The following is a 25339-nucleotide window of genomic DNA, read 5'->3' on the forward strand; positions in this document are numbered from 1 at the left end:
GTTTCCTTTTTGCATGGTGTATGAATGTATTAGAATGTGTGCCAATGTGGAAAAAGTGGCTTTCGGTAGTTTTGTCACAGTTGAATGCTCAAGAGGTTCTTGGTAAACAGGCTTGGGGAAGACAATGGATTTTGTGCTGTTGACAACCAGGCTGCCACTAGTATATTGTACGTCAAAAACATGGCAACGCTGAAAACTCAAAGGGCCCTTATATGAGAGGAATTATTCGTGCTATACACAAAACACTTCAAGCCAGGAATGGATTTTCTTTCTTCGGATTATTAGTATTCATTACTTGACTTTTTGAGTAAGAGATGCTTATGGCAAGGTTGAGAGCTGAAAGCTGTGATACAGTTTCGAAGAGCTTTCCCCTTGCTCAAAGATCCAGGGCAGCAATGGGGTTCAGTCACCAAGGTCATTCACAGTTAAAATGCTTTCAAGTCGTCATCTTGGCTTGCATTCAATCAATGATTTGAAAAATTACAAAGTATTTCATTTCATTTATCATAGTTACGTAATATCACTGGATTTTATATCGTTTGATCTTGGAAAGAATTACCTGGGTTTATAAGTTCTGATTTTTTTTTTTTTACCATTGAATGGATACAGTTGCCAAAAGTTGCTAAACTTGGTTAAAGAATGTCTTGTATGCTAGCAAGATTAAATATGGAGCATCATCCAGGCCTGACCTCTCCCGCATATTCTGACTTCTCCAGACTTCCTATTTGTCATGGACCGAAAGGAAAGCAGTTCCAGGGAAATAAAGTAAGTAATGTCTTTTCTTTGCAATTTCTTTGTCATTCATCACAATCAGAACCTCTAAGCAAGGCTAAACTCTAAGGTTGTTTTGGCCGAATTGACCATTTCACAATCTTGAAAACTCTTTAAACAGCGTCAGTATTTGAGTTTTATTGTCAGATTCATCAGCCTTTTAACTGCACTCGATAAAAGCATTAAGAGGAGTGAATGCCACTACAGTTCTTGGCATGTTGTGGAGTACAAAAATCTATCTGAACACTTTGATTAACTCACAGGCTTTCTGGCGTTTGAATCGTTAATCATCACAAATTAATCAGACAGCTTAGAGTTAGCTGTTAGCAAATTGCTTCGGTAAAAAATGCAGTGATTTTATTTACATTTGTTGGGACCGACAAAAAAAGCTCTGCACCTATCCCATAATGAATATATAATTGGGTACTACTGAACACTGACTAATCTTTGTTGTGCAAGTTTAGCAGGGGACAATTTAACAGTTAACCATCTGCTCTGTACAAGTCTGAGAAAGTTGCACCATCCTCAACGTCTCTTCATTAACTCAGTTCAATATTCAACACCTGCCAAAAAATAAGCCAACAAACCAACCAAAAGAAAAAGGCTAACACAGAAAAGCCACAATTATATGGATATTTTTCTGTGTAGAAATGTCTTATTTTAGTTCCAACATTTCTATGTGGTGTGGCAACCCGGCTTGGGGAGTGAACCTCCTCATTCCAAATAGCGCATGAATCAGAGTTAACTCAAAGCCAAAATGGCACTTTTAATCAAACATAAAGTATATTACTATTAAACCAAACAAAAAACAGCTTTTGAGGAATCCACAGTCTCGTTCCACCGGGTGGAATCACGTCACCCACGGAGACTGGTCTCTCCGCACATGGGAACCAGGAGAGCCCTGAATGAGGCCCCGTTTACACGAAGGGAAAACGCAGATATTTCCACGCGGTTTGGCCTCTCATTTACACGAAAACGCTGTTTTTATCACAGCAAACGATAATTTCTAAAAACTCCGGCCAAAGTGGAGATTTCTGAAAACGCCGGTTATGCATTGTCCTGTCAACGGGTAGAAACGGGGTTTTAGGTTCTGAAGCGTCACATTATGCGCCAGGAAATGCCTAACGTCATATGAGCGCCCTATGTTTACAGTTTGTTTGTTACAGGAAGACGCTTGTGTTATCCGTTGTTGTTGATTCTGAGGATTCTGATTGGCTTGCATGGCTTTATCCTTCTCCCTACACTGCCGCCCATGGGTTTGACATAGTTAAAATGGCGCTCTACTGCGTATTTATGCGTTTTGATGTAAACGACAACTTTTTCGAAAACGATGTTGTGTGCACAATGTTATTTTTGAAAACGGAGGGGGGGAAATATTAGTTTCTATAAATACCCTGCTACGTATAACGAGGCCTGAGTGTGGAAGCATGCTTTTTAAAGCATGCCTCCTCACCTGCTCCTCAGGTGCTCCGCATTTCAATAATTGGCACCAATGCTCTTAGTGGCGCCATCTGATGGAAATCGGTGGTACACTGCCTCCACAACCTGCCCCCTGGGCCTCCAGGGGCGCTGTGCCGGAGACGGGTTGCCACAGTGGACAAACAATTCTGAAAAACGTCCCATTTGACAAAGTGGCAGGCCAAGCATGGATGTGGGTAGGGAATCTTTATATCTGGTACCAAATGAGAAGTCTCACAGCACATAGCAAAGCCTGCATAGCAAAGAACAAAACGCAAGAATAAATAATAAAATAAGAGGACTTGCATTCGATAACAGCGAGGACAGCAGCTCAGTTACTGAGCCATAATATTTTTTTCTATTTTCTATCATACTTTCTTTAAATATAAATGAATTCTGTTGATAAGTATCTTAAATTTCATCACTGGTTAAAATTAACCAGACCGACTTCATACAAACAGACACACCCAGAGTACACACGATGGCTAAATAGATAGCGTGCGTCTGCCAACATAGTCACACAGGTGGGGATGGGTAGGGTAGGGTTTTGCTGTGCAGGGTTACTATCCGTGACTGCTCGGTGTCACGCCCGCTATCATACATAAACCAAACGGGCGTCCTCCATCAGAAGGGAATATTGTGAATCCCTCACCCACGTGGCTATCCCTCAAAGTGATACTGACCTTCATGGTAACAATGGACCGATCCATAACCCAGTTTTGGCCCTTTTCTGCTCAGGTTGTCTTCACCGGAAGCCATTGCTCCACTGTTATAGCCTGTTTATTTATTTTTTTTCTAAATGGACCATTTTAAACAAAAAGGGAGAGAGAACAGGATGACGCATGGAGACGTTCAAAATCCAAAAACCCTGCGCTGTGTGAAAGACATACCACCATCAAATTTGACTGACCATCAATTCTTCGGTATTGGACTGAGGCGAAGCAAAATATTGCAATGCGGCAAAAACAAAGTCACACAGAGAGGAATATGCAGCACCGTTGTTGTGCGGAGGCTGGTAAGAGCTATTGAGCTGGAGTTCCTGAAGGTCACACCTGACCAAACTACTCTACTATGGTAAACCCATTCAATTGAAGACTTGATCGATATTTTTACTGTTACTTTTTATTTATATTAGAAAGAATGTGCCTCTTTCGGAAAAAAATTACGCAGTGCCAGTTTAAATATAAAAGATTTGTGGCAAATTGCACTAGTCCACTCGGATCAGGAGACAAACAGTATATATGGCAGCTGTTAATGATTTGGCATTGATTAACACTAGAAATATAAAACACAGTAGAACATACAACAAGGCATGCACACTTTGGGGGTGCTGTATATATATACATATATATATGTATATATATATATATGCATATATTTACATAGATATAGATATATAAACTGACTGCATTTTTTTGGCTAAATCTGCCGTAGGTCAATGTTACTTTAAATATTCATAAATTGTTTTATATTTTTATCAGCAAGTGAGAAAACGATGTAATCCGTTTCACAACGTATAATTAGGCAAATTAATGTTTGTTTTTTGGCACACTGATAATAACACTTTTATTGTAAAACTGTTAAGTGTAGCTTTTTACAAATATAAATTCCGCAGCGGGTAATGATTGACAATTCATCAAATATTGATTTACAATGTCTAGTTGCTCGCATGATTCGAGTGGAAGAGAAGAAAATGGCACAACAGTTTGGCGATGAACTCGCTGTGAAGACCTGGCTCTATTTTGCACAGTGTAGAAATAAACATTGCAGTATAATGACATATAATTAGTTCTCCTGATGTGGAACGGAACCAAATCTACCCGTCATTGATACTGTCATTTAATTCTCTTAAAAAATAACATCATACAGACATCACAATCAACATCAACCTTGGGGAGTGCTTCTCGTTTTTCCATTTGCGTTTAATTTTCACAATGTAATAGTGGTGTTTGAAAATTGCTGGTTTAGTTGTCTAACACAGGAATGTCACAACTTTATCTTCTTCTGGAGAGTTCTGGAGGTACAGACCAGTCGATGGATTCAGATCTAAAGTTTAGAAAAATGACCTTGCAGAGTTGCATATGAGCACTAACACACAAATTCATACGCAATCGACCACTCGTTTTTCTTATGTATATATTAATATATATCTATATATATCCGTAGCATTACGAGGTGGCAAACACACTCTCAATAACACCTCGTCGCATGATGTGACACACATTTACAAATTATTCTTAAAAGAAGGATATCTTGTCCTTTGTAGAGCTACCCTGTGTGGGGCGACCCAGAATGTAGACGCCATATTTCTATACAGTAAAACAGGACAAACGAGGAACGCAACAACGATGAAACCAAAAGAAACGGATGATTTGAACCCTAAAGGAAGGGGCTGGGCGGACGGGAGGTCTCATCCTTTTGTGTTTTCTCGACCCGGAGCTCGCCATCCGTCTCCCCACACAGCACTACACAGTAGTTTCATTCTTCCAGGGCCCGGTGCGTATATTGCCGGTGCCGTCCGAGGCGAACAGCAGCCCCTCGTGCAGCCCCCCCTTCAGGATGCCGTTCTGGTTGGGGGGGTTCTGGGGGAAGGACTGTCTGCGCGGCGGCGCGTGCATCTCGAGGTGCTGCTGCTGCTGCTGATGGTGCGCCGGCGGCGGCATCAGGTCGTCCTCCGCCATTTTGCCGCAGCCGCACAGGAAGGTGCCGGCCGTGTCGCCGGCCTCCGCGTGGCACATGGCCGGGAAAAGGTCTGCCTTGGCGCAGCAGATGTGCCGGTGGCACGGGTTGTGGCACGACAGCGCCTCGTGCGCTGAAGCGGCGGCGGCGGCGGCGGCGGCGTGGCACGCGTGGTGGCCCTCCAGGGGGCCCTCCAGGGCCAGGTGGGGGCAGACGTGCACGTGGCGCTCGTGTGTGCTGTGGGGACTGTCGGTGTGCGAGCTGTGCACGCTGCCTCCGTCCACGCTGGAGGGAATGTGATAGGCGTACTCCTTGTCGCCGGCCGCCGCCGCGGCCTGGTGGCGGCCGAACGGGCGGCCCTTAGTCCTGGAGCCGCTCTTGAGGCAGGGGTGCAGGTGGATGCCCGGCCGGTAGCCCTCGGGGTCGGCGTGCAGCAGCACGTGCGTGGGAGCCGGCTCCTCCTCGCACAGCTGCTGGCTGTGCAGGGCGGCGCAGCAGGGGACCGCCACGGGGGCCAGGCACGTCACGTGGTTCTGCGCCGCCGGCAGGGCGTGCGGACAGTGGCCGCAGCCCAGCAGGGCCTTGCCCGGGCACGCCGCGTCGTGGTGACAGTGTTTATGGCCGTGCCCGTGCCCCGGGGTGTCCCCGTTCACGTTGGCCACCTTCGGCCTCGCCTGACCGCACGACCCCCGGCCGGGCCCTCCCCCTCCTCCGACGCCGCCGCCGTTGTTGTTGTTGCCGCGGTGACCGGGGCAGCAGGAGCACCAGCAGTGCCAGACGTCGTCGCGCTTGGCGCAGTGGTGGATGAGGATGAAGAGGCCCAGGGTGACGGAGAAGGCGCCGTACAGGCAGCTGAAGATCATGTCCAGGAAGTGGCCCTGGGACACGGCGAGCGCGCCGAACGTCCAGGTGGCCAGGAAGAGGAAGAGGGTGAAGGCGGCGGCACGCAGCTGGGCCTTGAAGGAGTGCTCGTTGGCCAGCAGCGCCGGGTTGATGGGGATGCCGGGGCAGCCGGCGGGACAGTGGCCCCCCCCGCCGCCGGGCCCCGCCCCCGCGCCGCCCGGGGCCCCCGGCTCGGCCCCCTGGTGGCAGTGGGTGGGCATGTCGACGGCGGCCAGCCGCTGCTGCTCCTCCGACAGCCTCTTGAGCTCGTACTTCCTCTCGGGGTGCTGGCGGAGCACGATGAAGGTGCACAGGAAGTAGACACACGTCACCAGGACGATGAGCGCCACCGGGCCGAAGAAGGCGCCCAGGCTCGGCTCCCAGGCCATCCAGCAGCTGGGGGCGGCGGGCAGGCACACAAACAGACACACCCATGCAAACACACACACACACACGCAAACAAAACCACACACACACACACACACACACAAACACAAACCGACAGACAAGCACACAAAAAGTCAAGTTTTGTACAAGATTAACAACACAGGACAAAGAGCTAAGGAACCAACGTTACATGTTACACATGTACAAACTTCATCACTACAAATTGAGTATGTGGGATTTAAAAAGCACATTTAATCTTATGCTATGCTATACTACTAATAAATCAAACAACTAGTGCTCATCATTTGCCAACACACCAAAAGTTGTTCCTGGCGTGTACCTTTAATCTAAAAAAAACACACCTATCATCCAGTTTTTGTAAAATAATTGGATTTGGAACCATGATCGATTTTACTTTGAAGGAAAGGGAGGTGAAGCTAACGAGGTCAGTGCTCTACGGGGAGCATGTGTTGCTCGGTGGAGCAGATGAGAAAGCACGGGTCGTGGGAGCGGTTTGACCTTGAGAACGGCCGGTAAACGCTGGACTTACTATGGCGCCTGCTCTCCACTGCCATAGTTGTCTATATTGACAGCTGCCGTGACCCCGCAGATGATGATGGGCACCCCACCGCTGATCAAATAAAACCTGAGGGGAGCAATGGAAACAGAAATAGTACAGAGAGAGAGGGAGAGAGAGGGGGAGAGAGAAGACATAGGAAAAGAAATACATTAAAATAGGTGTACACTTCTGATTGATATGCATGTTTGTTATTATAATACACACAAACATACATACATACATACATACATACATACATACATACATACATACAGAGAGAGAGAGAGAGAGAGAGAGAGAGAGAGAGAGAGAGAGAGAGAGAGAGAGAGAGAGAGAGAGAGAGAGAGAGAGAAAGAAAAAAAGAGAGAGAGAGAGAGAGAGAGAGAGAGAGAGAGAGAGAGAGAGAGAGAGAGAGAGCACCGGTAGAGTAACAAAGAGTAACCGTACGGTGCGGTCACACCAAAAGATTCATGAGCAGCAAACGCTGCCGGAAGCCATTCACTGTGAATAGGAGCTGGAAACGGGGAGTGGCAGTCACCGTGGCAGCAGTAAGAGAAGCGATGTCAACGTCAAGGGCGATAAGGAGAGTTGAAATTTATTTAACAATTTAACTGTATGCTAATGTGCGACGTCAGCACTGAAGCAGCAACCAGTGGCAGAGCTGGATGGTATTTTCTCCAGCTTTAGTGTTAGCGATCATGGTGAGAAAACTATCGCTTCACCGTCCCGGTTTCCTGAGCTATGATCAGCCTCGGACACAGACACAAATGTGATCTTCGTTTCTGTTATTTTAGTGTGTAGTGAGAGCGGAGAAGCAGGTCGTAATCCTTCCTTATATGTGGAAGCAAACAAGGCTAAGGATATGATTATAATTCTATCATTAATTTCAACTTTTGACTCCAAATCCTTTACAATACAACAGCCTAATACAAAAGCCGAAACTCAATTGTTTCCGAATATCTAATGTCGACTCAATAGTAAACGAGGATCGTGGAAAATAGGTGATTTGTTCTGGCTTTCTGGTCTCTCAAGAGCTCCACAACAAACTTGACTTCAGGCACAACCAAAAGTGGTGTCAGCAACGCTGCTTGAATGACGCCCGCAAGACGCCCCGAAGCGCAACGTAATCTTCGGTGTGACCCTACAGTCCCCCACAGACCAACCCAGGTCTGGTGTTGCGGTAGTGCTTTAGCTCATCCTGTGTAGAATTGTTATCCCTTTATTTTTAATTATACTGTAGGCGTTGCATTTGCAACCACTTACTCGAGGAAGTAAACATTCATCTGGATTTCTAAATATCTACCTGTGCGTTTGTGTATGTGTATGTGTGTGTGTGTGTGTGTGTGTGTGTGTGTGTGTGTGTGTGTGTGTGTGTCTATGCCTGTGTACAAGGGGTTCTTGAACATCTTGAACTAACAGCTGCAGCCAGAATCTGCTATCTACACTGCGTATATATCTTTTTCTCTCTCTCTCTTTCTCTCTCTCTGTCTCTCTCTCTCTCTTTCTCTCTCTCTTTCTCTCTCTCTGCCTCTCTCTCTGCCTCTCTCTCTCTCTCTCTCTCTCTCTCTCTCTCTCTCTCTCTCTCTCTCTCTCCCTTTCATGCTCTGTCAGCATGCTAACCTTTCCCAACACTCAATCTTCTTCTCTGTCTTGGTCTCTCTTAATCTCACATTCTCTGTCTCCCTGTCCCCCTCTCTCTCCTTCTCTCTCTGCTCATCTCCTCCCCATCACACAGAGAACACTCCCTGTTTCCTAAAATTCAATTACAATCAAGCCGTGTGCCTGGCGAGTTGGCTGGTGGCGGGAGAGGAATACGACGAGGGGAGGAGGGTATCTGGGGTGGGGGGGCCAGGGCTGTCACCGTCTCTGAATGCAGCAGAGGGCTGCCTGTGGGTGGGTATCTCCGTCCTGGGGGATACCTCCTCTGGTGGAAAACCCATTTACACACCTGTCAGATGGACGGCGTAAATAGGGAGAGCCCGGCCAATGGTGAGCAACACCCACCCCACCATCCCCTCCACACTCCCAATCCTAGCCCCACCACCCAGGCGGCTCCTGACCCCCACAGCCTCTTTAGGCTTGACACTGGTAACCTCGGTTAACCCACAATGCACCACAGGGCTCGGCACGTACGCCTGAAGGCTGGCTAGCAATAGCGCCTGCGAGCGCTGGCGCCTGCGAGCGCTAACGCCGCCGATCCAGACCACTCCATTAAAGAGGACCTTCTGTCCCCACCAGGCTTGGCAGGAAGCATACGCAGAGTTGGGCTTTATTCTGCATTTTCTTGGAAACCAAGCTAAGCAGCAACAATCATCCAATATAAATAGTCCCTGAAGTGGCTTTTAGCGAGTAGATAATAGCTACATTCCCTCTCCTGTCCTCAGCTCTGCCTACGGGGATGCACTGTCCTCAGTTCTGCCCTTCCTGGCTAGTGTCTTGGCCTGGTACAACAGGGTGTAGGAAACTATGTGGGACAGAGGGCTGATGCCAGAATACTATTGTTAAGGAGTGATTCACAACTGTGCTGAAATGGTATTGTAATAAGCCAGAAAGAAAGAAAAACGTCTATGGTTAATTTAGAGTTTTTACTTTTTATAGCCCAATAGTGCAGCTGGTATATAGCTTGAATCTTTGTGGAGATTTGTGATTTTAATTTCATATTTCCATGGGGACGCAGTAGGGATGTGCATCCCTCCATTCAAGCCCGATATGATACAGCAACCATAGTTTTCGTTTGAGGCGAACCTGTGCGATTCGATATGAAAATGACACTCAACATCTGGCAAGTAAGCCTACTGACGGCTCAAACAGCACTGTTATAGCACTGTATGATAAATGTCCATGAAAACAAACACGCATCAACAAGTGCTTGTTGCTTTTGTTGAACTTGACAGCGACACATTTTGAAGGCAGAAGCTTTAAAAAGACCTAAATTAATTCCTCCAAAATGCCAGTGAATAGTTAAGTTTGAATTGATTCTGTGACCGATACGTGTAACATATGAATTGGTCGGGGTCCCACAAAACCATACGCAAACCTACAAATCGGGGAACGAAGTGCATCCTCACTTCCCCAGTTGATACATACAATTCAGTCATGGTTGGTTTGGTTTGTCAATACTGTTAAAGGGCAAATGCACAAAAGTGCATTTGGCATTTTCATGCTAGAAGCAGCATTCAGCCACAGTCCCGTTACACAGACCATGGTGGCAGGAATATGCCCTCTTGACATTTTGAAGAAAAAAAAAACCTTGAGTACACTAATTGGATTATTCACTCTCGTCAGCACAGGGGCTACCTGTTATTAAACTCTGTGCTTCTCGGTTCTGTCAACAGATGCCACTAAGCTGCTCAAACACTCTCACACATTCCATTGAATTAGAGACATAAAAACTGGTTTTGATTGCCAGAGAGGGAAATTCAGGTTAAACCAAATTCAATCAAGCCAAAAAAATACACGAAATGTATCGTTTTGCTCAATTTCTTTTGCTTTTAAGCTTAGTTTGAGCTCCCGAGTACCCAATTAGACGAATACCCATTAAAGTGAGACACTAAACAGGTGTTTATAATTACGGCGATAACTCTGCTGATATAGAATCTAGGCACCCTTACCCCACTGCAACATTGCAAGGGTCTCATTCTGGGGAGCGGTTGGTTATTTAGCCTGGCCCACTTTGACTAAAACATGCTGAACACGCTCAGAGATGCTAACGTTATTGCAGTAATCAATCGTCTTCTACAAGGTACCATAGCAGTTGTGGGGAAATCCTTTTTAGCCGATACTGAAACACACCTAATATCTTAAAGGTCCCCTGTTTTACCACCAGCTGTGAGGTTTATTAGCCATTATAGGCTATTTGAAAATCAACCCTCTGGTGAGGTCACATGTGGGATTGTCCAACCCAGGATGTATGATAGAAAGATCAACCTACCCGCCCTACCAGTGGGCCGAACCAACTGGTTGGCTGATCTGTCCATCGCACATCAGATACCTTGACACTCCCACTTGTGATGTCACTAGAGGATGGATTCAGAAATGGCCCGTTATGGCTAATCAACACCACACATGTTGGTCAACTAGAGGTCCTTTAAAGGGTGGAGTGCTCTGTAGTCCTGGGTCTGTTTCGCTGACAAAGAGGGGGCGAGGGGAAACATTTTGTATTGAAATTGAAATATTGCACTCAAGATGTCGGGCACGCATCAGCCTTCGGGGGTTGTGACAGCGAGTTAATCGGATGAGTGGAGGTGCTCAAATCTCCTGGTTCAATACGGCACAGATTTCAGGCCAAAGGTCGGCGGGACGGGCCAGATTGCTTTATTCGGCTGACAGGCCAATATACCTCCGTCACGTAGCTGACGGAGGGCTGTGTCCGGGGTGGGTGGGGCTGGAGGATGGAGGGCTGGTGTTGCTGTGAGTGGTGGAGGGCTGGTGGCGGTGGCGGGGTGGAAATGGATGTGGAGGTTTTGGGGGGGGGGGGGGGGGGGTTCGAAAGAGAAGAGGGTGATTTTGAGCAGAGGAGAAATTGATTTGTCTCCTGCTGTCTGGATGCGTCTGGCCGTCTGACGGCCGGCATTACAGTCAATCACTGTAACGGTGCGACTGGACCGTCGCATCGCCCCTCCGTTCCCCCCCACCTGTCTGCCTACAGCCTGAGCGGAAGAGCACCCACACACACATTATCTTATTCCCCCTGGCGAGAGGTGACCAGTTATCCTCCTCCTCGACAAGATCCAGATGGCAGGGGTGGGGAAAGGGGTGAGAATGGGGTGTCTGAGGATATGCCTGGGAGATGAGGCCTTGGTACTTGGGGGGAAGGAGGGACGGGAACTTAGAGAGTAATGCTTGAGGCCTTTCACGTTCAGCTGAATAGGTAGAGATGAATCGCCATAAAGTCGTCTAATAATATTCATATATGGCAACAACACAATCACTACACAATTATTCACTTGCATGCCAAAATTATTGTCAACGATCCAGTTGAAAATATTCAGAAAGATCCGGTTTAATGGCTTCAAGGAAAACGATTCAGACCGATAAGTACCCTGCTGTACCACATATTTGACCTCCCTCCAGGCAGTGCACATCCCTGGGCACCAACACAGCCACACAACAACACAAAGGTCCTTCCTTCAATGCTATTAAACTGGCCCACACCCAATCAGAAACAGCCCCAGATGTTCCCTGGTGAATGGTTGCGTCGGACAAAGCTCATACACACACACACACACACACACACACACACACACACACACACACACACACACACACACACACACACACACACACACACACACACACACACACACACACACTATGTAGTATAATTTTACTAGCATCCAAGTGTACGTGCTCCGTGTGTAAGTGCCAAACATCTGTTTCAATGAGATTGACATTAGAAAGCACATGCTGCCAAATGTGGTTTGGCAGGAGTGAACTTAATAAGAGGGGAAATAAGCCCCACGACACAGCCCCCTCAGCTAGCTTGCGCTCGCTACCTCTGTGAAAGATGCCCGTCTGTTTAGGGCATAATAATGATGAATAACCTTGGCTTGTAAACACTTGCTGAATGCATAAGTGAATTAGAAGCGATCCCATCGCACACGCCTGAAAATGAAACGAACGAAACGAAACAACAACGGCTGCTGTCTCATTTGTAACAGCATTCCAAAGGTGTCGTCGTTCGGCTCCGTGTAAATCTCCTATTTTTCCACGAACACACACACACACACACACACACACACACACACAGACGCACCTCACATGCTAACCGGAGGAGCAAGCGGGGGTGGGGAGGGCGCCGATAAGCCAAGGTGCTTCTGATAAGCATCGGCAGCGTGCGTTCACGTCATGCATGACTTTAATTAAAAAAGCTCATGCATATTGACATTCAATGATATATCTATGTATATATATATATATATATATATATATATACCCCTGGACAGATGCTAGTCAACGGCAACGACGGCTCCCTCCCTCATGCCACTGCCGTTGCTAAGCAGCACCCTCCACCTTCAATATCCCCTCTGAGGCACGTGAGACAATCCAGGAGTGAATGAGACTTCATTCAGGAATTAAAGCTGATTAATACGAAGGCATCCCCCCTCCCCCCCAGACAATCCCCCCCCCCCCTCCCCCCACCCCAGACCCCCCCCCCCGTGCCCCCGTCTGCATCCATCCCACTCCTTTTCACAGCACTTCCAGACACTGTTTGCTCAAAGAAATGGAGCCAAGAGCGGGCTAAACAAGGAATTGTCTGACATTAACGTCAACATAGCGTGAGGCCCAGACCGAGGTAACGAGGCCAGAGAATGTCTCTGCGGATAAACATTCCTAATAAGTCACCCGAGCGCAGGGCTCGTCACGGGCCTCGTTCAAAACACGCAAAAAATGAGCCCCCAACAGCAACACAGAAATTATGGGAATAAATAAATTGTCAATAAGCGCACTTCGGCAAACGTCTTGCTTTTGACACTTTAATTACACAGAGAAAATAGAAAAGAGCCAAAATGTAGATAATGCAAAACATATTCTGCTCCTGTTGTGCTGCAATTTGTGAAGGAAAACTAATTTACCGATCCCAGTGTTTTAGATTCAATACATGTTGATCCAAATGATCCATGCTTCAAAAGGAATGGCAAGTGGGAGGTCAAACACTGATAATACTTTGATCATACCATAGCAAAAGCTTGTTCAGAGCTTGTTCTCACCCTGCCCTCTATCGAAAAAAGTGTAGATTCACGCTGTGAGCAGTCCTTGACCTCAGAAAATAGAAACAGAGCAAGCTGTGCTAAATACTGAGTCGTTAAATGGGATACTGGTATGCACACACACACACACACACACACACACACACACACACACACACACACACACACACACACACACACACACACACACACACACACACACACACACACACACACACACACACACAGGCAGACCTATTATCTACCATCTGCCATGCTGGATCAGGCTGGTGGTTCGTGTGTGTGTGTGTGTGTGTGTGTGTGTGTGTGTGTGTGTGTGTGTGTGTGTGTGTGTGTGTGTGTGTGTGTGTGTGTGTGTGTGTGTGTGTGTGTGTGTATGTATGTGTGTGTGTGTGTGTGTATGTGTGTGTGTGTGTATATGTGTGTGTGTCGGAGTCTGCGAGTGTATGTGTTTGTATGTGTGTCTGACTCTGTGAGTGTGTGTGTGGTCGTTAGGACGGTGGTGCTTACCTAAGGAGGGGCTGGCGGGAGCGAGCGGGGGGCGGGGCTCCGTCCTGGCTCTGGGGGGGCTTCTTGGTCACCTGCGTGTAAATGTTCCTGGCCGTCACCCCCAGCCACAGCATGGTGGAGAGGGTGGAGTAGTGGAGTGCCACGCCCACCTGGGGACACACAGGAGACACAGGTTACCATGTGATCTCCAGCCAATCAAACACTCGCGGCCGGGATGGGTTGTTGCACCCCAGGGATAAACTCATCATCCAGATTATTTTCAGTGTTGATTTATCAATCCTTTTTTTGGATTGATTAATTATTGAGTCTATTAAAAAAAACAAAAAAGGTAGAATGCCTACCATAGACATGAACATAGAGCAGCCAACATAGATTCAAAATGTAGTTATATCACAGAAAGTGTACACAAAATATTAGAATTTCAAATAACACTAATATTATCATTTGTTGGATCCAGAGAGAAGAGGGAGAATGTGTGAGACAATAAGCGCAAGGTACAGCCCGTCAGAACGATGTGGGTTGTCTGGCCCGTTTTAAGGTCCCTTAAGGGCCTCAGGGTGTGTGACGCCCTTTCACACGTTTATTTATCAGGGTCAAGGGGGCCACCAGATCTCATCTCTAATGCATTCGTGGTGAGGCCCTCTGAGACTGTGGACCACAGTAGCTCTCGGGAGCACTGCCTGTGTATTCCTCGTATTGTTGGTGTGTTGTCTCGCCATCTGTGCTGCGGAGACAGTTCCACCACGCATCCCACTTGATCAAGCTCGTTGCGGCTGGGCGAGGAGCAGCTCACCAAATGTTCCGCCGCCGCTAACGCAATCAATGTCACTCCAAGGACGCGAAACTACCTGTATTTATTTTATTATTTATTGTTTGATGCCTCGGGCTACGTTTTTTTTTACTCATCCCACATACTTCCCTAAAATGCACTAAAATAGGAGAAAGACAGTTTTCAAAATAAAATAAGAAAGTTGCCAGTGAAGTATATCAAGGGGAGAAGTGGGTTTCTCTGGGATAAGAGCAAAGCTCTGTTGTTGCAGCGGAGGGAAGAGAGCCTATGTTATCTGTCAGTTGGAGGACATGACGTGCGGGTTACGAATACCAAATGACAATAGGAATGGCAGTTACGTCGACGCCTCGGCAGTACAGCGTGTACCGGTATACACTTGAACCCCACATAAAACAGGCCTCTTTTTTCTGCCTTGGCCCTTTAACATTCATGACTTGTGTTTCCCTGAGGTAGACTGACAACGAGGGGGTCGTTTTTACAGACTTTAGTCAGGTGGTTAGACTCAAACTGCGTGAATATTTGCCAAAAGCTGAACGGTGTAAGGGAATAGGATTTGAAATCGTTCATAGATTTACAATGCGCCAACATAATTTTTATTCGGAGCAATCAGCACAGATAAATCTTACAGGCACCGAATACAATAATTCTCCCTGGTCTGCCTGTGCGGAAAAGAGTCCAGATGTGTCTCCTTTAATGGTTAGAGACAGGGAGAAGGGAGAGTAAGAGAGAGAGAGAGAGAGAGAGAGAGAGAGAGAGAGAGAGAGAGAGAGAGAGAGAGAGAGAGAGAGACACACACACAGACAGGCAGACAGACATACCGACACAGATAGAGAGAGAGAGAGAGAGAGAGAGAGAGAGAGAGAGAGAGAGAGAGAGAGACACACACACAGACAGGCAGACAGACATACCGAGAGAGAGAGGCTCAGGTGAGTCAATCACCGATTTGCGGTCCACATTATGTCCCTCCTAAAAACTGAAAATGACTAAATGACCAAACATGCCCACAGGGAAAGGATGATACGGGCATTACCTCAATGGAAGGGTAGTCGTATCCCGCGCTAGCCAGCGTTTATTGGTTTATTATACTTTTGTAGATGAGAAGACTCTTTGGAAGGAGGATTTCAACGTGTACCTAGCCAAACCAGCTTAGTACTTCACCTTCTAAACGTTATGATTGGAGGCTCATAGTCCTGGGATGGGGCCAGCGGTGAGCGATGTTGTTGGCCAGCATGCTGGGAGCGGTGTTTGTATAATATGTGCAAGATACATAAGGCGCATTAATCTTTCTCTGACCTCTAGGGGGCAGACTGTACACTCGACCGGTTGCTCGTTTCCCTTCTTAATTTGCTTCTTTCGCTGAGCAATCTTATTATTACTCCATGTTTGCTACTGAGGGCTTAATACACTTGTGTAATGGTTCTTGACAATGTATCTTTTTAATGCACAATAAAACTCCCAATGAGTTTTTGAAAATCTGTTCAATATTGATTGTGAATTTCGCCAGAAAACAAATGAGTTCCCTTGAGGAATAAATCACATCTAAGAGACTGCCTCCTAGATAAGCTAAAGCACTCTGTCCTGCTTCTTATCAACTGGACTTGCTATTAAGCAGTGAAGGCTAAATGAGTCATCAACAATTTCAAGGTATGAAATATACGAATATTGTGCTCATTTATTTTCTCAGTATCATCCGAGTCCGCCTTCTTCACTGTTCACCGTCACTGATGACTCAAACCACAATGGATAACTGGACTTATGCCTAAGGAGTACATCTTGTCCATTCAGTGGAACATTAACAATCCCCTTCCCCTGTAGCAGGTTCCAGTTGCTCCGCAGCCGTTGTCCCTTTAGTATTGAAGCACCAGTAAGCAATGGGTCGCGGCAGCGCTTCAAAGCTACCGGTGTTTAAAGCCTGAAAGATTTCAATGTACTCAAATGTACACATTTTTACCGCAATGCTTACTAGCTATGGTTTCGTAGCCCAGAACCAAAGTAAGGAGGAGCAACGTCATGGACTATAGTGTGATCGCAAGCAGGGAAAACATTGTTGCTTGTGATTGTTGTGCGAATGTGTGCTGCCTGATAGTCAGCAGAATAGGTTACGCTGACCCTGACAGTGAATTAGTGTGTAAAGACGGAAGGATGGTTACTGGATGGATTGGTGGATTGAGGGAGAAAGCTATTTTGAACCCTCTTGTCCTCAGAGCATAACCCCTTAGTGGCTGAGAAGGCCACGGCTCCTCTTGTACCGCAACAGAAAAAACCGAGGAGCTAGCATACTATTAGACTTCTGCAAATGAGTCATATTTATCGATTTTCTGGGAAATTAAACAGATGCATTATTTCCACTTGTCAGAAGTAATTCATAAAGTGATGCCTACATCGCAATGGAATTGAGATTCTAATAATGTGTTTAATTGGAGTACAGAAATTACACACATCATTATTATGCACATTTTATACCAATCAATAAGAATGTCAAGTGGAACAGTGGAATGAATTTAATGACTGAATCAGCCGGATATTTTATTAGCCTAATTGCTCATTAGGTTGTCCCAAAGCCATGTCCACAAGGCCATGCAGGCATGCACATGTAGAGTTCGCTTGGAGGAAAGCAGCCTTGTCACTACACTATGCAGCTGTTGCTATAACATGACAACATATCCGATCATCGAAATTGATATAGATGTATGGCAAATTATTAACGTTTTTCATGCTTTCGTCAATGACAAGCTATCACAAGTCCTACAGCACCAATCTCTGTGTTTAATGCTGAGGAATATTCATTTACATCATCATATTCATATCTGTAGAGAGGTTCCATTTGCTAAATAATATGTATAAAATGTCAATGTTCATATGCTCATCAATGCATCTGATTCTATTGATCTCTTAAAAAGCTGATCTCTATTGGCACCTTGCCTTGCGCTGCTCTCCCCCCCACCACCCAGTTACGTGATGGATCCTGGCCCAGACTAATGGTCGGAATGGAGTCAATGGGCTGAAACGTAAATTACAGCAGGTACACCTTTACTCTCTCGCCTGGCATTTCTCCTAACGTGTGATGTCACGGTGGCACACTAACAGCCGTGCCCGAACCGAAGGCCTCCCTCAGGTACCGCAACCCTGCGGGCCGCCGCTTAAGAAGGGAGGTCACCTTCACTGCCTCCATGTTTCACAAAAAAAATAAAAAATGAACCGCATCTCAGGTTAATTAATGACTGTGTCGTTTCTTCTGCACAGCCGATTGTGTATGCGTGGTCGCCGGGAGAAGGTCAAACAACGGAAACACAAAGGCTGCGGGTGTGAGGGGGGTGTGATCATTTATTACCCCTGACAGCCTTACATGCCGCCTCGCCAAGGAGGGGCCCCCGACGACACACGACAGGAGGCGACAAGATCGACGGGGATGGATAGAGGAGCACAGAGACAGAGATGGAGTGAGTAATGTTAGAGAGGAGGAGTAGGCCGTACACGAAAATGGTTATAGATTGACGTGAGAAAACATAGGAGGACGCGTCTGGAACAAGGGACGGAGAGAGAGGTCGAGGTTAGGGGGGGGGGATGAGGATGAGTGGGTTTGAGGGGGGAAATGTGAGGCAGATGAGAACGACACGGAGCCGTGGCGGCCGGATGACTGCGAGGACAATGAGGGAGATCAGGAAGGAGCTGGGATGTGGTGGCTTAACCAGCTGCGAGATCTGCTAAAGCTGTGGCTTCAGATCCCCTCGAAGCCTCCTCTCGGGCAGATCCCTGCATGTGCGCACTGTGAGTGTCGGCGCGTGTTCGTTATTATGCGCACATCTGCGCGTGATGCACTCGAATCCATATGTGTGGATTATCACACGTTTCCTCCAGCGGCTCTGTAATTATCCCAAATTGTGTCTGGTGGGGCTTGCCTGGTCCCCTGTGGATGAGCAGGCAATCTGTGCTGGTGCCCGATTCGGCTGAGAGTTATCACTGTAAGGACTGATTGGGAAGAGGAGGACGGCACCAAACATGCTAAAGTCTCCCCCGGGGACAAAATGAGATAAAGAGCTGTATTTTAAATATAATAGAATACAGAGCCTTTATTGTGTTCAGAATACGAGCAAATTAGGAGTTGTACACCTGATCAGTGCATAGAAAGAACCAGGTAAATAGAAGACACAGGGAAACCAAGCCATACAATAAAAAAAAACAGCCTGTAGACACATCAACATCCACAGTCGGCAATACAGGCCCGAAAAAAAAAAGTAAACATGATGAATGAAGTAGCAATTGCACTAGAACAAAGGTATCATTGCACCAGTATGAATGTTGTTGCGCTAGAATAAATATAATAATCACACAAGATCCTGTTGGTTTGCCCTAAGAAAACAGTCTACATCTTCATATTGCACACGAGGGCTACTCACTGCTTCTTGACATTAAAGGTGCATATGGCCCAGGAAAATAAACGGTTCTCATGTCATGTGGCAGAGGGCAACAGGTGAAAAGAGTCCTTAAAGGGCTACGCAGAGATATCTGTAAATTGGCGTTTTCCCATTGTAATCAGATGAGTTGTTTAATACGGAATTGGGTTAGCATTTGCTTTGGGTGAGCCGCTTCCATCTCCCTCCAGAGTTACACTAGTCTATCTCCTGGTCATGTGAGGGGAATAGTACTTGAATTACTTTCCAAAGACTTCAAATGTGTTCAGAATAGTCTCTTATTCACAACAACCGCCAGTTAGCCTACGAAAACACAGATCATTAAGCGCTGTGATTCAGAGGCTACTTTTGATGCACTTCTGCCACAACAATATCATCATCTGCCTCCGGCTGGTTAGTCTACGCGGGGTAACCTGTCAGCGGGGCGTCACAGGTAGCCTAATGATCAGAGCGCCGAAAATATTGCAGTATTATGGCTGTGTTTCACAACTTACTACAAACAGGCCACTGCGCATGCTCAAGGACTGAGAAACTGCTTCTTCTATTCAAAAGCAAAATCCATGGCTGATTGACAACTTAACATAGACAAAAGGTGTTTCTCACCACTAGGAATGCAAAGAGCCAACTTTTTTTTCTTGGGGAGAACGTACTTGCTACTCGTACTTGGAAGCATGTGCTTGCAAGGTCATGAGCACACAGAACGCTATTGACAGTCTGAGACGATGCATTTCTTGCCCGTATTGCGCAATACCCCTTGGGATTTTCCCCCAAAACAATGGAAGCTCAGCTGATTGCTCCTCAACTGTAGACCAACAATTTAATTTATATTTATAATAAAAACAATAACGACTTGTAGTGCCTCTGTTGTGAAATTTATTACATTTGTTATACAGTTGTTGGCCTGCTTTTCCTCCACCGTTTGCTCCGTTAGCTGCAGTGGTATGTGGGTGTGAGGGGTCTGTGGGGCGAGGGGTCTGTGAGCGCTAGTGGCCGGCTGGCTAGCTAGCTTCTCAACTCCGAATTTTTTTTTCTCTTCATAAATTTCCGTAAAACTGCTAACATTCAAAACAATTGATTCCTGCCATCAACAATGGGTAGAAGTGATTTAGTGATGAAATAGCATGCGTAAATTGAAATGATATTCCCCCATTGTACTAGTCTGTTACTTGTCGGCCCTTGCTTGAATGCCGAAATAAATACCGGGATATCTGTGCTGCCAAGTTACCAACCGATCCTTGGTGAAATGGCGAGTGTCGAGAGCACTTGCAGGAATTGAGACTGTTCTTGGCGAAATGCAAGCTGAAGTTTAGACAAGAACGCGAACGGAGAATGGCCAAATATCATCAATTACCCTGGGGTCTTAGCAAACGGCCAAATCCTTTAAGAAGGTTTTTGGCTATGCAGAGGCAGCAAGAGCTGGAGAGATCTTCCAGGGACTTGATGGGAGTGTTGATCCCTCTGGAGAGCTCTGTTGTCTGACGCTGAGCAGACAGTGTATCTCCCTGAGATACAGTCCGCCCAGCACACTCTCGCTTTAAGAGCCGTAGATGGCCCTTAAACAGCTCTTCCTCCAGCATCGGGCTTTTGCAGAGCAATCTGAGGGAGTGTACTCGCAGCTGGGCCTTCTTAACAACCGCAGTGGTGTTTGCAGTCCAAGAGAGGCCCCCAGAGTGGCTACCCGGGAATTAGAAGGTGGGGACACCTTCCCACTCAGTCCCTGCTGACGTAGAGCGGGGCTGGGTCCATGCAGTGCTTCCTGGAGTTCATCATCAGTTCCATTGTTTTCGTGGTGTTCAGCGTCAGGTTGTTGGCTAAGCACCACAGGGTCCCTCTCTGGACCTTCTCTCTATAGGCCGACTTGTCTCCCCCTGACCATAGTTGTAAAATCTGTGAATTTGATGATAGTGTCGGTGGGGTCGGTTGGAGTGCAGCCATAGGCGTATCCAAGGATGAGTCCATAGAGGAATGGATTCAGCCCTGCCTAGAGCCAATGTGGATCATGAGGGGGTAGGAGAGTGGGGGCTAAGTCAAATCATTTGTTGGCAGTTGGTGAGGAAGTCCGTTATCGAGGCAGCAGGTGGGAACAGGGAGGTCTAAGTCAGACTCTACAGACCAGTATGTCTGGAGTGATACTATTGAATGCTGAGCTATAGTCTCTGAGGAGCATCCATACATAGCTCCCCTGGTGGTCTAAGTGCTAAATAAGCAAAGGAGCCCGCGGGGGAAGTGCAGAGCGAAAGGAGTGGAGAATGGCCAGCTAGAGCCCCCGGATGGGCCCTGTGCCAGTGGTTGGGGCAATGTATTGTTAAGTCATCGCTTTTAAACATTCTGCACTTGTATTCTCCTGCAATCAGATAGGTAGCCGCACATCCTGATTCGGTGCGAGGAGGGAGTCGTTCAATGTATATCCATCAATCAATTAAAACGGCGAGGGCTAATTACCCAGGCTGATCCAGTCTGTCTCTGCCCACGATGGGCCAATAACAAACAAAAACGTCATCCATATTGCCCAGAGCTTATACGGTATAATCCATACGCCAGGCGAGGTTGGCGGTGTGTGGAATGAGAGGCGTCCAGGATGGATAAATGAGTGACTCTACCTCTTACACCAGCCCGGGCCACGAGAAGTGCTCGGTAGCCAATCAGGTGCTCCGCTGTTGGGCTACAGGATGGAACCAGTGCACGGCGAGACACAGAGGACGGCTAAAGTGCTTGTGACAGGAACGGCCGAGGCGGCAAAACATTAACCGCCCTGACCCATCATCGCCACCTCCCTCCCAGAATGCACTGCAGCGTACAAAAGCGAGGTAGTGGAGGGAGGATGATGAGAGGGATTGTGCAAATTACAGAATGAAAGAAGGGATGGGAGCGAAGGGCTCAGTCTGGGATTTGGGCATCAATCTCTGGCCGCCACATACAGTAAATGGAGTCATGTCGTGTCTGAGTGTACATAGGAGAGCACCGTGTTCCTGTCTGGGGCCTGGGGCAGCGGTCCCCAAACGGCTCCAACTATCAATCTCCCGGAAACCCAACCCGGGCCGCGGACAATGGTTCGCTCTGTTCCTTTATTACAGCTCTTTATCTCGCTCCATTACTCTCTCTGCTCTCCGTCCTGCGTCCGTTCTTCTGCTCTCTCTGACGACATGAATTATTTCGTCAACATTGATGCCACTATTCTTTTGATGCACGCAACGAGGGGTCGCCATAATGCGTAAATATCGCAACGGGTTCCTTTCATGGGTCTCAGCTATTAGTCCATGGTCCAGTTAGCACTGGTCTATATATATGTATGTATATATATATATATATATACATATATATATATATATACATATATCCAGCCAGTGGGCAGGAGAGCATATATGTCCAATCTAGCATAGCCTCGTAAATTTCCCCTGCCTCTCTTTCTCACTCATTCCCTTACTCCCTCGCTTGCATGTCGCCCTGGGCATGACAGAGAGAGAGAGAGAGAGAGAGAGAGAGAGAGAGAGAGAGAGAGAGAGAGAGAGAGAGAGAGAGAGAGAGCGAGAGAGAGAGAGACACACAGACAGGCAGACAGACATACCGACACAGATAGAGAGAGAGAGAGAGAGAGAGAGAGAGAGAGAGAGAGAGAGAGAGAGAGAGAGAGAGAGAGAGAGAGAGAGAGACAGACATCGAAAGAGAGAGAGGAAGCTACCTTTGTAGAGCAACAACACCCCTGACAGTTCTGCACACGACCAAGCACAGCCTGGGTAACAATGACTTATCTTACCAAGCACTTAATTTTAGGTAAATTAATTGAATATTTGGTCCACAGAGCTTTATTTTCCTCCTATTCGGCAGTTCCTTCAGTCTTTGTTATTTTAGGGATTACTTTAAGAAAATTCCTACGCCAATTAAATATGCAAAGATGATAGCACTTTATGAGCAGCCTCTGCATCTGGAAGGACTACAGACTGTGACACATTACAATGTTTGTGTCCTTGAGATAAAAGCTCAGTGACCAACGCTATCGCCATTACCAGCCATCCTCGCTGGCTGTTCCGAGAAATGTACCATAGTGTTTGTCCATTTTGAGCAGGGATATCAATGAGCTTAATAAGGGAGGCTACTAAAGCTGCAGCTACTAAAGCATTAACTGGATAGACAAAAAGTGTGCGGCAGAGGCAATAAGACAAGATTACAACCCGGTTTCTCCCACAAAAGGATGACCCTGGCCAATTATATGCACATTGTCTATATCCCTGTGTGTGGCTATGGCAAACCCTCTCCCAATCAAGACACCAGATGCATCTCTGTTGGAAAAAGCCACGACCACAAGGGTATATTCTATCAATATTTTAAATGTCTTACCAGGAGCAACAAGCACGTATTTCCAAGCGTCGAAGGGGAAAACAAAGAGTAAAAAATGGGCCAGGGTATCAAAAAAAAATTACATTAGTAGCATAGTCTTTGCTGTGGGCTTGCGGGCATCTACAGTAAAACAGACATTCATGATCAATATTCTGAAGGAAAAGGGGAAAAAAAACACTACATCAGGACAAATGAAAAGGGAATGCACTTACTGCTTGACAGATGATAGGGTATTTGATTCGATTGATGCCACCGGCAAACACAGCGAAGGTCAGAGCCGTGTGGAAGCAGAAGTTGAGAAGCACGTGCCATCCTTTCCGACTGATGCGGATCGCGCTGCCAAGGAGACAAGCAGAAGACATCAGAACAAAGGAATAGGTAAAAAGCGAAAGAAAATGTTCCCTTTTCCAATCTGTTTTATCGTGGCGTTTCACCTCAAGGAAACTGTTCCACGCAACACAGCCAAAGTCGTACTTTATCTCCTCACTCAGAAGAATAGGATGATAGCCTGGTCGTTAACTGCCTTTCTTTGAAACAAATAGCTTTTATTACCTAGTCCTGAATGAGGACTAATTGAACATTATTTATCATGCAGAGGTTTTGGAAATAAATCAGAGACCATTTTGGCATTTACTTATTTCAAAGCTGCAGATTTGGCTGAAAATACATCTTCGACTTTTCAACTTTTCTTTCTAAAAAAATAATTGCTTTAATAATGGCTTGCCACAACAACAAAAAAAAGTACAACAAACTGCAGAAAGTTGCTGAGCAGCATTGGACGCCTTTGGAGAAGGCGAAAAAAACAAGAATCTAATAATAAACCTAAAATGTTCTTAGCACCATTGTTTCTACCATGTGAGAGAGAGTGCGCAGTGATTCATGGCCAAACACAATGAGAAAATATTGGACAAGCTCAGCGAGGAAATAATAACAGACGACTGGTTTCAGTCGACTGGGTTGATTGAAACATCCACGAGTCCCACCGAACACCAATCCTCAGTCTGTTAAATACGGCATCAGTCAGCCTGCTACTTCACCCTGGGGCATGCCACCAAGGTCCCATTACCTCATTCCATGCAAGCCCACCAAAACAAATAAAAAAGAGAGTGAGAGAAAATGTAGGTCAGGGGACAGTAACAGTAACAGTCTCCTACAGTCGGTTACGCGTCAGCTCCAGTTCGCCTCATTAATTCATTTTACAGGCACCCTGTCACCGTTTGGAGATTAAACATATAATAATGTGTGCAGGAGGTTCCTGGCTTCCCAAAATGGAGGACAGAAGCCCCTGGCCGGACGTGAGCTAACTGCAGATGAGGCAGTAGAAGACACACAGTAGCAACAGTAGCAGCAGCAGCAGCAGCAGCAGCAGCAGTAGCTTCACAGCATCACAGCATCACAGCAGCAGCAGCAGCATCGGCTATAGCAGCAGCAGTGGAATCAGCTATAGCATCAACAGCAGCAGCAGCAGCAGCAGCAGCAGCAGCAGCAGCAGCAGCAGCAGCAGCAGCAGCAGCAGCAGCAGCAGCAGTTGAATCAGCTATAGCAGCAGCAGCAGCAGCAGCAGCACTAGCGCTACACCTGGCTGTAAGCGTGTCTGGACACCAGGGGCTGGGGCACAGTTAAGCGGTCTGTGCTGTTTGTTTCCCGCCCGCTCTGCCTCTGTCCAGGTGCTGAACTCCAGTGTTCCTGGGAGGGGGGAAACTATAAATCAACCCCCATTCCCCCCGGCCCTGTCTCCGTTCCCCCTCCAAACACGCTACACACCCCCCCCTACTTTTTTTCCTGGAAGCATGTTTTCCTGGGCTCTGCTTCGGGGGCTACACTGGGTCAACTACATTAACCTGGC

General features: G+C 46.9%; 1 protein-coding gene across 1 annotated transcript in view; it reads right to left on the reverse strand.

Moving 5' to 3' along the window:
- Positions 1–1949: 1949 nt before the first annotated feature.
- The window catches only part of LOC130404203 (adhesion G protein-coupled receptor A3-like), a 233700-nt gene continuing 210310 nt past the window's right edge, over positions 1950–25339 (reverse strand). Inside the window, 4 exon segments of the mRNA XM_056608847.1 lie at positions 1950–6186; positions 6728–6823; positions 13957–14105; positions 23706–23829. Of these exon segments, the coding sequence (XP_056464822.1) occupies positions 4695–6186; positions 6728–6823; positions 13957–14105; positions 23706–23829 (1861 nt within the window). The 3' untranslated portion in view covers positions 1950–4694.

Source organism: Gadus chalcogrammus, chromosome 15 (assembly GCF_026213295.1).
Source record: "Gadus chalcogrammus isolate NIFS_2021 chromosome 15, NIFS_Gcha_1.0, whole genome shotgun sequence".
NCBI lineage: Eukaryota > Metazoa > Chordata > Actinopteri > Gadiformes > Gadidae > Gadus > Gadus chalcogrammus.